The sequence below is a fragment of the Calidris pugnax genome, unplaced genomic scaffold, assembly GCF_001431845.1.
Source record: "Calidris pugnax isolate Ruff unplaced genomic scaffold, ASM143184v1 scaffold231, whole genome shotgun sequence".
In the NCBI taxonomy this organism is placed as follows: domain Eukaryota; kingdom Metazoa; phylum Chordata; class Aves; order Charadriiformes; family Scolopacidae; genus Calidris; species Calidris pugnax.
Genome location: NW_015090996.1, coordinates 1,154,717 through 1,165,905, shown reverse-complemented (window position 1 = coordinate 1,165,905; position 11,189 = coordinate 1,154,717). Strand labels below are relative to the sequence as shown.

Here is an 11,189-nt window from a genome sequence, read left to right as displayed (position 1 = left end):
ACTCTAACCATTCTATGATTCTATGGCTTTCAGCCCTATTTATCTCTGGAGAGATCACTGTGCTTTCTTCCCAAGCTTCCAGTTTGAAAATGCAAGTAACAGATAAGTGTGGATTACAAGTCTGGAATCAATGTGGTACTTCAGTCTAGAGCAAAAGGCATCCCTAAAATATTGCTTAGTATAAAACTGACACAGTTTTCCACAGCATTATCCAGGAGAAACTGGTTTGGACAGGAGTACTCTTCACTGAGTAAAAAACTGACTGGATGGCCAGGCCCAAAGAGTTCTGGTGGATGGAGTTAAATGGCTCACATTTCATTTGTTAGTAGGATAAACATTTCAGTTTTGCCATTAGAGAGCATTTCACATCCAAACTGGATCTTTAGTCTTAAAGTTCAGTGCTGTTGCGTTAGAATAGAACAGACAGTTGCTTGTCATTGGCCATCCCAGCCCAAACCACAACATAAGGAGTAAAGAATAGAGCAGTTCTCAGTTAACTCTGTTCTGAATTTCCCAGGTTAATGCTGGATCTCCTCTGCTACGTAGTGGCAACACTTTTTGAACGTGGCACTAGTTTGTTCCAGTTGTCACTTCTGATGCCTTTTCTATTTCCCAACACGCACCCCCTGGCACTCTTTGATGGTTAAGCAGCTCTTCAGTCTAACTGGGGGATTAGCTGACAAGTGACAGGGACAGAATAACTAGATTTTTTTTTTTCTTTTTTTTCCCCTTATTCCCTCTTCCTCTGTTCTAGACAGTTCTTTTTTTTGTCTCCTGGCTGTTTTTCAGTAATTCTGTCTCTCACTTGTAGAATAAGAATAAGAAACTGGAAGGCACTATTTCCTCTTCTGTCCTCACCCTGACATGGGTCCAAGCACTGTCTTTTGCTTGTGGTCCCCAGGTGCCCTCTCCCATTGACCATGTCCTTCCTCAACTCAACAGAGCTCTGACATCATCTTTCCAGGTCTCCAGCCTTGCTGTGGGAGCTCTGGTTTGCCGTGCACCTCACTGGGGGTAGCTGGTTCATGTTGTGCAAACATGCACTTGATTTGTCATGGTCTGAAGAGCAAATGCTTGTAATCTCCACAGCTCTTGTGTTTTTAAAAAAGTCTGTCAAAATGCCAGCGTGACACTTCCCAGCTCAGCGTTTCCTTGGGATTCTGTGGTTTTTTCAGGGTCTGGGCAAATGTTCCTCCTGCTTTCCAGGGCACCCTCCCAGGGCCACTTAGTCCTTTTCCCCTTAGGTGTGCTGTCTCGCTTAGTCTCTCAGGCTGGTCTCCTTTGAGCAGAGCTTCCTGGCAGGTAAAGAAGGACTAAAAGCTTAAATTTTCCTCCTTTTTCAAGGTTTCCTATGAGGTTTTTCCTCATCTTTGTGTCTTAAGATAGAATTTTACTTTGCGCTTGTTTTGATTCCCACTGCTAGTAATTCCCATTTCTGCTTACACAGACCTTCTTTGGAGAAGCTGGAGAGTGAGCTGGTTTCTTTACTTCAAGAGCAATACCTTAGAAAAGACATCTTTAATAGCCTTACAGTCTATCTGACACATACTGATCATGGAACAGCTTTTTTAAAGTACTCGTTGCTGTTATAAAATGTAATATTTTTTTTCCCCTTTAGAAAGTAAACTTTGGTGCAAGTGCTTGGTGAGGGAATCTTAGCCTCTGTGGGCAGTGACTGAGTGTAGTTATAATGACTGTATGAGAAATGGGTTTAATTGACATCCTGTATGAAATTGCTCATCAGTCTTTCTGGAGCTCGCACTCATCCTGGTAATAGAAGCATTGATTGAACCTGCCTGAATGTGAACACATGGATATATCACAACTGATCACAGATTTGTAAATAGAATTAATTTCCATCACAAATCTGCTTTTTTAGGAATAAGCTGCCAGTTTTGTACTTGTCTTGTGTCATGGTCTTGGCTGAGATAGAGTTAACTTTCCTACTGGCGAGGTACAACTTCTTACTATTTCAAGGTAAAATCAAAAGCTGAACCTACAGAGATCTTTCCTAGCACTGGGTCTTATAGACCATAATACAACCTTAAAAGACCAAAATACAATTATACAAAGCACATATCGGGATGGTAGCAGAATCCTTTATGTTGCTTTAGATGTGTAGTCCTACAGTTTATCTTGCAGATCTAACTTCTTAGGTGATCAGGCCCACTCAGCATGGGTTTATTAAAGGCAGGTCCTGCTTGACTAACCTGATCTCCTTCTGGGACAAGGTGACCTGCTTAGTGGATGAGGGAAAGGCTGTGGATGTTGTTTACCTGGACTTTAGTAAAGCCTTTAACACCATGTCCCACGGCGTTCTCCTGGAGAAACTGGCAGCCTATGGCTTGGATGGGCATATGCTTTGCTGGGTTAAAAACTGGCTGGAGGCCAGGCCCAGAGAGTGGTGGTAAATGGAGTTAAATCTAGTTGGTGGCTGGTCACGTGTGGTGCTCCCCAGGGCTTGGTATTGGGGCCAGTTCTCTTTAACATCTTTATGAACAATCTGGAAGACGGGATCAAGCACACCCTCAGTGAGTTCACAGTTGGGCAGGAGCATTGATCTACTTGAGGGTAGAAAGGCTTTGCAGAGGGATCTGGATGGATGGGCTGAGGCCAATGGGATGAAGTTCAACAAGGCCAAGTCCCAGATCCTGCACTTGGGTCACACCAACCCCCTGCAGCGCTCCAGGCCCAGCAGAAAAGGACCTGGGGGTGTTGGTGGACAGTCAGCTGAAAATGAGCCAGCAGTGTGCCCAGGTGGCCAAGAAGGCCAACAGCATCCTGGCCTGTGTCAGGAACAGCGTGGTGAGTAGGACTTGGGAGGTGATCGTTCAACCTGTGCTGGGCACTGGTGAGGCCTCAACTCGAGGGCTGTGTCCAGTTTTGGGCCCCTCACTACAAGAAGGATATTGAGGTGCTGGAGCTGGTCCAGAGAAGGGCAGCAAAGCTGGTGAGGAGTATGGAGCACAAGTCTTCTGTTCAGGTGTTCAGCCTGGAGAAAAGGAGGCTGAGGGGAGACCTTCTCACTCTCTCCAACTCCCTAAAAAGACGGTGTAACCAGGGGAGTTGGTCTCTTCTCCCAAGTCACAGGCCATGGGACAAGAGGAAACATTTCTTTATTTACTATTAGGAAATGAAGATATGGTAACTTAGTTCGGATTTTTTCCATTTTTTTCTGTGATTCAATTAGGTACTTGATGCCAATTATAGACTTAATGATTTAGGCAACACAAAATCCATTTTAAATGAGTTATTTAACTTGTATTGCCAAAGCAAACTGTATTGTTCAAGGCATTGTTTCACATTTTAATCCCCAAGAGCTGTGTTAAAAAGAAAAATTGAATAACTAATGAGAGCATCCTGGTTTGGAGAGCTCATTTGTGGATGGCTGTTGGAAGATCATTGACTGAAACAGGTCCTTGCAAAGTGGAGCTGGGGTGGAGCAGCTCCTTACAGCTTTTCTGGTCACTGGAAGGTTGGGAGATCTCTCCTTCAATTGGGATGGGTGGGAAGGGTGGCTCTTGTGCAGCTCTGGGCAAATCACTTAGTGTTTCATCAACATCAAAAACACTAGAAGGAAAAAGAAAACCAAGCCCAAACCATCAGAAGAATCATGTATCAGAAAATAGCTGATGGGGTGAAATAAAAGAGTCAGACTCCTCTTCATAGCACAAAGTGACAAGACAGGAGATGATGGGCACAAAACTGCGATACAGGAAATACTGTTCAGACATAGGAAGAACTTGTCCTCTGTGAAGAATGGTCAAAGCCTGGCACGGGCTGCTCAGAGCAGTTGTGGAGTCACCATCCTTAGAGATACTGAAAACCCAACTGGGCACAGCCTGCTCAAGGCAACCCAACTTTGAGCAGAGGGGATGGACTAGATGATCTCCAGAGATCCCTTCAAGCCCCAATAGCTCTGATTCTGTGATTACCTTCCACAATATATTTACACTATTACCCAGGCTATCTTCAGCCTTTTTTTCCAGAATGCTTCACAGAAATATATCCTTTTATTTCTAACACTTCTTTATGCAATTTTATTCCCTCCATGCAAAGACAGCAGTGCAAGATAAGCAGCAGAGCAAGTATTAGGTAGCTGAATGATGTCTCTCCTGGCATGTGTTGGGTTATTGAGTCTTGCTGGAACCGGTGTTGTCAATATTTAGGTTTGGATTTTAGATGTTTAGTTGTCTGATTAATCTGTTTGTATCTTAGAGCAAGAGGTATTTTGTGTGGGCACACACCTACACTAGTTACTAAATACTTGTGCCAATTCTCACTTGATACCCAGCATGGTTACAACTCATGGTCGTGCCATCTGTTCCTTTTCTTCATTGCTTGTTATATGGGTGGTGACATGAATGTGTACTCAAACAAAATATTCCAAGGAAGTGTCAGATGAGGAAATACGGAAGAAAATATTACTCTGTGTACCTGGGCTCCGTTACAAGGGTATTATCTGGATGGCATTTAAACCCGTTGCATAATTCCATGACTCAATGCATGAGGAAAATAATGCACGTGCACTGTATGAGATATGCAAAGAAACTTGTGCTGGAGCTATTAGAACATCAGAGCTCTCATTAATGCTCAGAAACAATATTTATTATTCCTTTATAACAGTTTCCTCTTCTAGACGATGCCCTAGGCCAGGCTGATGGGAATCATGGTGTAAGTTCCCCATTATCACGGGGCTTATTTCTGAGGATGTTCTAAATGGCTGATTCAGGAGGAAAGTTTATTTTACCTGCTTCCCAGCTCCCCCCAGGTTTAGGTAGTAGTAAGATATAAAGAAAGAGTTTAAATGCATTTACTCTGATGAATAAAACACTTTTTTCCAGGCTTAGTTTCACCTGTTTGGAAGACTGATAACGACAGATTCTACAAATCCTGGAGGAGCAAGTGTTCAGCATTGCTCAGATTATCTTGCCAAAAATGAGTCCATCTTCCTCTAGGTTAAACTAATCCTTTGTATGAGGCCTTTAAAATGGCAAAAGACTAAAATCTTTTATTGGGCTGCCTTTAAGGTGTAACAATTCATATTGTGATTTGGAATCCGTATTCGTTAGGTTCAACAATAGTTATTTCTATTCATCCCAGGACTGATCAATACACTTGTCAGGGAGGGGAGTGTCTTTTTTGACAATTATTTAAAATGTCACACATGGTTATTTTTTTTTAATTTTTTTTTCTGAGATGATGTGATTTTTGAATGAGGCTCTCAGCAAAACATTACGTGTGAATGCTAAACATTTGATCAGTGCTATTTTTCTGTTTCCCTCACCTGCAAAAAGGGTGTATTAGGTGTCCCATAGGCTCCTCCTGCTGCCTTTTATCCTTTATGTTCATCCTGAAACGTGCCTCTGGAAGGAGAAGACTTTTGTCAGGCAGTGAAGGGAATGAACTCTTTTTTTTTCTGAGATGATGTGATTTTTGAATGAGGCTCTCAGCAAAACATTACGTGTGAATGCTAAACATTTGATCAGTGCTATTTTTCTGTTTCCCTCACCTGCAAAAAGGGTGCAGTAAATGTCCCATAGGCTCCTCCTGCTGCCTTTTATTTTTTATGTTCATCCTGAAATGTGCTTATGGAAGGAGAAGACTTTTGTCAGGCAGTGAAGGGAATGAACTCACTGAGACATTAAGTCCTGAGTGTACATTGTTGGAGCTGACAAGCATAAGAAATTGCTTGGAGCCTTCTGAAGAAAACTTTTTAAATTATGTTTTCTGAAGTGGATCTAATACAGTAATGCCTGTTTCGCTTTAAAGCTGGAGTAATTTTTTCCAATTTTCATTTCTAGTGATGTATTAATTTAAATGAATGGTGGGGTCGTTTGTTTTTTTCCTCCCCTAAGTTTTATTGATATAACTGCCTCTTCATCCTTGCTCACAAATACTTTCAAGCTATTTGTGGAAGGTCTCTTAGAATTCATAGTCTGTCTTCAGAGTCTTCCCAGATTGCTGTGTTCTGGACTTAAAACACTGCTGTAGTGGAACTGCTGGACATGAGGATTAGTAAATTGAGAAGATGGTGGCATCCAATTTCCTGGCGTGGCTTTTAATTATAAATAGATGCTGAGCCATAGATATGGTTGTATTTTGAAATATAATAATGAATCTTTTGGTTTTTCTTCTTTCCTTTGAGGGTGGCGGAGCCCTAGAACAGGCTGCCCAGAGAGGTGGTGGAGTCTCCCTCTCTGGAGACATTCAAAACCCACCTGGACACGTTCCTGTGCAACCTGCTCTGGGTGGACCTGCTTTGGCAGGAGGTTGGACTAGATGATCTCCAGAGGTCCCTTCCAACTCCATATCATTCTGTGATTCTTTATAAAGGGTTATTGAAAGGGGCATTCAGAGCAACAGAATCTTTCTGGACTGACAGGACCAGTCCAACCCCATGTGATTCTGTGATTCTTTATAAAAGGTTATTGAAAGGGGCATTCAGGGCGACAGAATCTTTCTGGACTGACAGGACCTGATCAAAAATCTATTGAAAATAATGGGAATATCTCCTCTGTTAGATTTCATTCAGGTCGTAAATCATTCTCTCTTCAGTTCTGTATAATAATTCTGTTAATAATTTCTAAAGAGTCCATGAAGCTTTTACCAGTATCTTGTACCTTACCTTCAGAAACCAAGGACCTGCAAGTCACCTTTAGCAACGGTTTCCTCATTGCATCCAGATATTGCAACGGGTTTGAATGTTGGCTTCTTCATCTGCCTTTTAATTCTGTCATTCCCACTAACTTGCTATTATCAGTGTGATTGAGTCAGCTTCCTCCAAGGGAAATTAAATGTAAAAAAATTAAAAAAAATTAGAGGCTGCTCTTCTTTTTGAAGTGGTGGTTTCTAAAGCATCACTAGGAAAACTAGCTGCCTGTATAGCATTAGCATAGCATGGAAAAAAAACAACATACACCTTATTAAAACCAACATTGTTAAAATGGAATCTTCTTGCGGTTCTTTCCTCAACTTGGATGGGAAACTGGTATTGTGGCTTCAGTGTTTTCTGTGTAACCTTCAGGGTTTTTTCTATGCAAAATGGTGTTGAATTGTATTAAAGCGGCATTTCAGAGCGGTCTGATTTTAAAGGCAATTCGGTGATGTTTAAGTTGCATTATAATAATAAGAGTGGTTGAGCTGATGTTTAGTAATGTGGTTAATTAATCTCTTTCCTTTCTTCTTTATTCTAGCAGCTGAAGGGTCTAAAACACAAGACAAGAAAGTCACTTCAGGACAAAGCAACACCGGAACGAAACCAGGTAAGCCATCCCACATGCTTCATGTTATAAGCTTCATGTCTGCCTCAATGGTCCACGAAAAACAGTTGTCATCTTAGGAACTTTTAAAATGTTTGATGCTTTTATACCTCTCTCACTGTTTCAGTCAAAACTGGTATCAGTGACTGTTCATATTTAATTAGGCTGGAATCTCTGGTGGTTTGCAAAGAAGCGGAACTGAAAAAAATAAATTTACTTTTAGTATAGTTTAGGAATGAGGGTTGGGAAGTGAGATAAGGCAACAGAAGCCCCTCTATTGCATGTGGGCTTGCCTGAGAATTATCTGCTGCAGGCAAGGATTTACAGAGTCATAGAAACATGCTTCTGTTCAGTCATTTCCTCACTTATCCCAAAGCAGGCCATGTTCTGTAATGTATCTATGCGGTGGGCAGATGTTTGTCATTACTTCATCATACCCAATTGGTACGTTGTGTGGATTTAATTCACAGATCACTTACACAGTTGAAAATCCATTTGCTAAAATCCTTAAAGTAGTCCTTGATGCCGAGAGTCTCTTCCCCTTGCATGCTTAGACCAAGATCCAGAAAAGCACTTAAATATCCTTTTCACCATGGCAGCTCAGAGGCTGTTTTGTACCGACAGGCTCTTCTCTGTCCCCAAACCTGGGTACCTTTGGCCGATGTCCCCAGAGGGAAGCAAACCCTGTGCTGTCTGTGTTCAGATCTCACCTCACATGCTCTGGGCAACGCTGGGTCCAGCACAGCCTTCCTGGCTGCTCTCAATCAGAAAGGCAGTGGGGAAAAAGAGGAGAGAATGGAGATAACATTACTTGCTTCCACGGAGCTCTTGGCGTTGGACAACATTCAATATCCACTTTATCCTGGAGTCGTTCAATCCCAGTTTTCATTTCTCAGGAGGGTGTCATAGAATCATAGAATTGTCTAGGTTGGAAGAGACCCTTGGGATCATCGAGTCCAACCATCTACCCTACTCTACAAAGTCCTGCCCTACACCATGTCCCTTAGCACTGCATCTAAACGTCCCTTAAACACAGCCAGGGATGGTGACTCCACCCCCTCCCTGGGCAGCCTGTTCCAATGCCCTATCACTCTTTCGGTGAAAAATTCTTTCCTAATGTTCAATCTAAACCTACCCTGTTGGAGCTTGAAGCCATTCCCTCTCGTTCTGTCACTAATTACCTGTGAGAAGAGACCAGCACCAACCTCTCTACAGTGTCCTTTCACGAAGTTGTAGAGAGTGATGAGGTCTCCCCTCAGCCTCCTCTTCCTCACACTAAACAGTCCCAGCTCCCCCAGCCGCTCCTCATACGATTTGTTTTCCAGCCCCCTCACCAGCTTCGTTGCCCTCCTCTGCACTCGCTCCAGCACCTCGAGATCTCTCTTGTATTGAGGTGCCCAAAACTGGACACAATACTCGAGGTGTGGCCTCACCAGTGCTGAGTACAGGGGCATAATCACCTCCCTACTTCTGCTGGTCACACTATTTTTGATACAAGCCAGAATGCCATTGGCTTTCTTGGCCACCTGTCGTAGCTGCTCCTGTGTTCCCTTCTTCCATGCTGGTTTTTAGAAAGGAATGCAGAATTCCTGGGGTTGGAGAGAGGGAGGGCACAGGCACATGAGCAGGGTTTAGCTCTTCTAAGAGTCCACACTGAAGAGAGAGCTCCCGAGTGTTGGTGCTTTGTGATTTTTGTTTGGGGTTTTCCATGGTAGTGTTTTGGTTTGGGGTTTTTTTGTTTGTTTTTTTTTTTTATTCTTAAGACTACTTATGAATTTTGTGTCAAACAGTGTTTTGGTTAAAAACCAAACTAAAGACTTTGCAGTAGCGGTGACAACTGTCACTACAAACCATGTCATTGTTGTCTGGAAGGTGTCTAGAGGCTGAACAAATATTAGGAGCCCAAGATAACTCTAAATGCCTGCATGGCAGGGCAAAGGGACAGAAGAAGAGGGAAGAGAGGTTGACATCCAAATAATGTATCTGGCTCGTATTTCTTTCTCCCAGCAGCATCCCTGTGAACTAATATACAAACTGTTCTGCTGGACATCCTTTTCAGTTATCCCTTTCATCCCTTTAGTACCAGAAATTAGCACCCTTGGAGTCAAGGGCAGAAGGGAGACAGTCATTTGTGAGAAGAGATTGAAAGGATTATGGATGGAAATGAAGAATAGTAGTAGTTTGATTTTTGAAATCACACTGAGTGCGGCTGACAATTATCTGAGACGCAGAAAGTGGCCATATGTAGTAAGTATATATCACAATTACTAATTTGGCAACATTACAACTTAATTTCTACAAATGTCAATTGAGCTTAAGAATTCAGCGAGTATTAATTATATAGAAGAATTGAAAACCTTGCATTTTCCTTTTCTTAATATAATTAGGGACCAAAAATGACTCACGTCTCAGTGCTGAATTTCTGCAAAATACCGTTCATGGCTTCTAAGCTCTTTTCAATGAACTAATAAATTCTTAAAATAATTTTGAACTCACAATAAGTGTTGTAAGTTTCTGAAAAATACGGTTTTCATATGTAGTCGAGAGGCTTAATTACCAGCAATAGGTACAAAATTAATTTCCCCTTTATAGAAGTATAGTTTATTTAATCTCCTCTCAGTGATAATACCCAGCTATGGAGATCTTGTTTGGCTTTGGAGTTCTCAGCACAGGAAGGACGTGGATCTCTTGGAGCAAGTCCAGAGGAGGCCACAAAGATGATGGGAGGGCTGGAGCCCCTGTGCAATGAGGACAGGCTGAGACAGTTGGGGTTGTTCAGCCTGGAGAAGAGAAGGCTCCAGGGAGACCTTAGAGCCCCTTCCAGTCCCTGAGGGCTGGAGCCCCTCTGCAATGAGGACAGGCTGAGAGAGTTGGGGTTGTTCAGCCTGGAGAAGAGAAGGCTCCAGGGAGACCTTAGAGCCCCTTCCAGTCCCTAAAGGGGCTACAGGAGAGATGGGGAGGGACTCTTGATCAGGGAGTCGAGTGACAGGACAAGGAGTAACGGTTTTGAACTGAAAGAGGGAAGATTTAGATTAGGTCTCAGGAAGAAATTCTTTGCTGTGAGGGTGGTGAGACACTGGAAGAGGTTGCCCAGAGAAGCTGTGGCTGCCCCATCCCTGGAGGGGTTCAAGGCCAGGCTGGATGGGGCTTGGAGCAACCTGGTCTGGTGGGAGGTGTCCCTGCCCAGGGCAGGGGGGTTGGAACTGGATGGTCTTTAAGGTCCCTTCCAAACCATTCTATGATTCTATAATATGAAACACTTGGTATGTTGTGTAAGTGTAGTCAAATGTTCACACTCATTGCTGGAGCAACCTGGTCTGGTGGGAGGTGTCCCTGCCCAGGGCAGGGGGGTTGGAACTCAATGATCTTTAAGGTCCCTTGCAACCCAAACCATTCTATGATTCTGTAATATGAAACACTTGGTGTGTTGTGTAAGTGTAGTCAGATGTTCACACACATCATACCCAAACTGCAGCTTCTACAGCGGGACGTGTGTCTTCCCGGAGTGTTCTCTGCAAGGCTTTGCATATTCCCAGTTAGCAATTATTTCTGTAAGAGCTGACAAGTTCTTACAGGATTTGTCACAAATGACAGGTTTCCCATCTCCCTGTGCATCAACTTCAAGCTATCGCCTGATGATGAATATGAGCAAGAAGGAGCACAAAGTACAGTGTGTGTTTGTCGTGGTATTTCTACTGAATCAGAAGAAATGCTGGTCCCCAGGAGGCACGAGAAATAAAACAGGGAGCAGGTCCAGTGGACTTTCTTGTTTTGCCACAATTTGAAGGTGTGTACTGGAGGTGTCACCAGATCGACTGGATTCAGAACGTCCTTGTTGGAGGTGGGGCTTGTAGCCAAACTATGAAGAATCCTTTTTTAAGGCTTAGAAAAGACATTTTAATTAACAGGGTAAGATTTTCACCGGTA

General features: G+C 43.0%; 1 protein-coding gene across 1 annotated transcript in view; it reads left to right on the top strand.

Annotated features, from left to right (window-relative positions):
* Window positions 1-7,196: 7,196 nt before the first annotated feature.
* The window catches only part of MAP7 (microtubule associated protein 7), a gene marked incomplete at its 5' end in the record, with an annotated part of 74,411 nt that continues 70,418 nt past the window's right edge, over window positions 7,197-11,189 (top strand). The window contains one exon of the mRNA XM_014955387.1: window positions 7,197-7,265. Within this exon, the coding sequence (XP_014810873.1) occupies window positions 7,197-7,265 (69 nt within the window). The remainder of the gene's footprint in view (window positions 7,266-11,189) is intronic.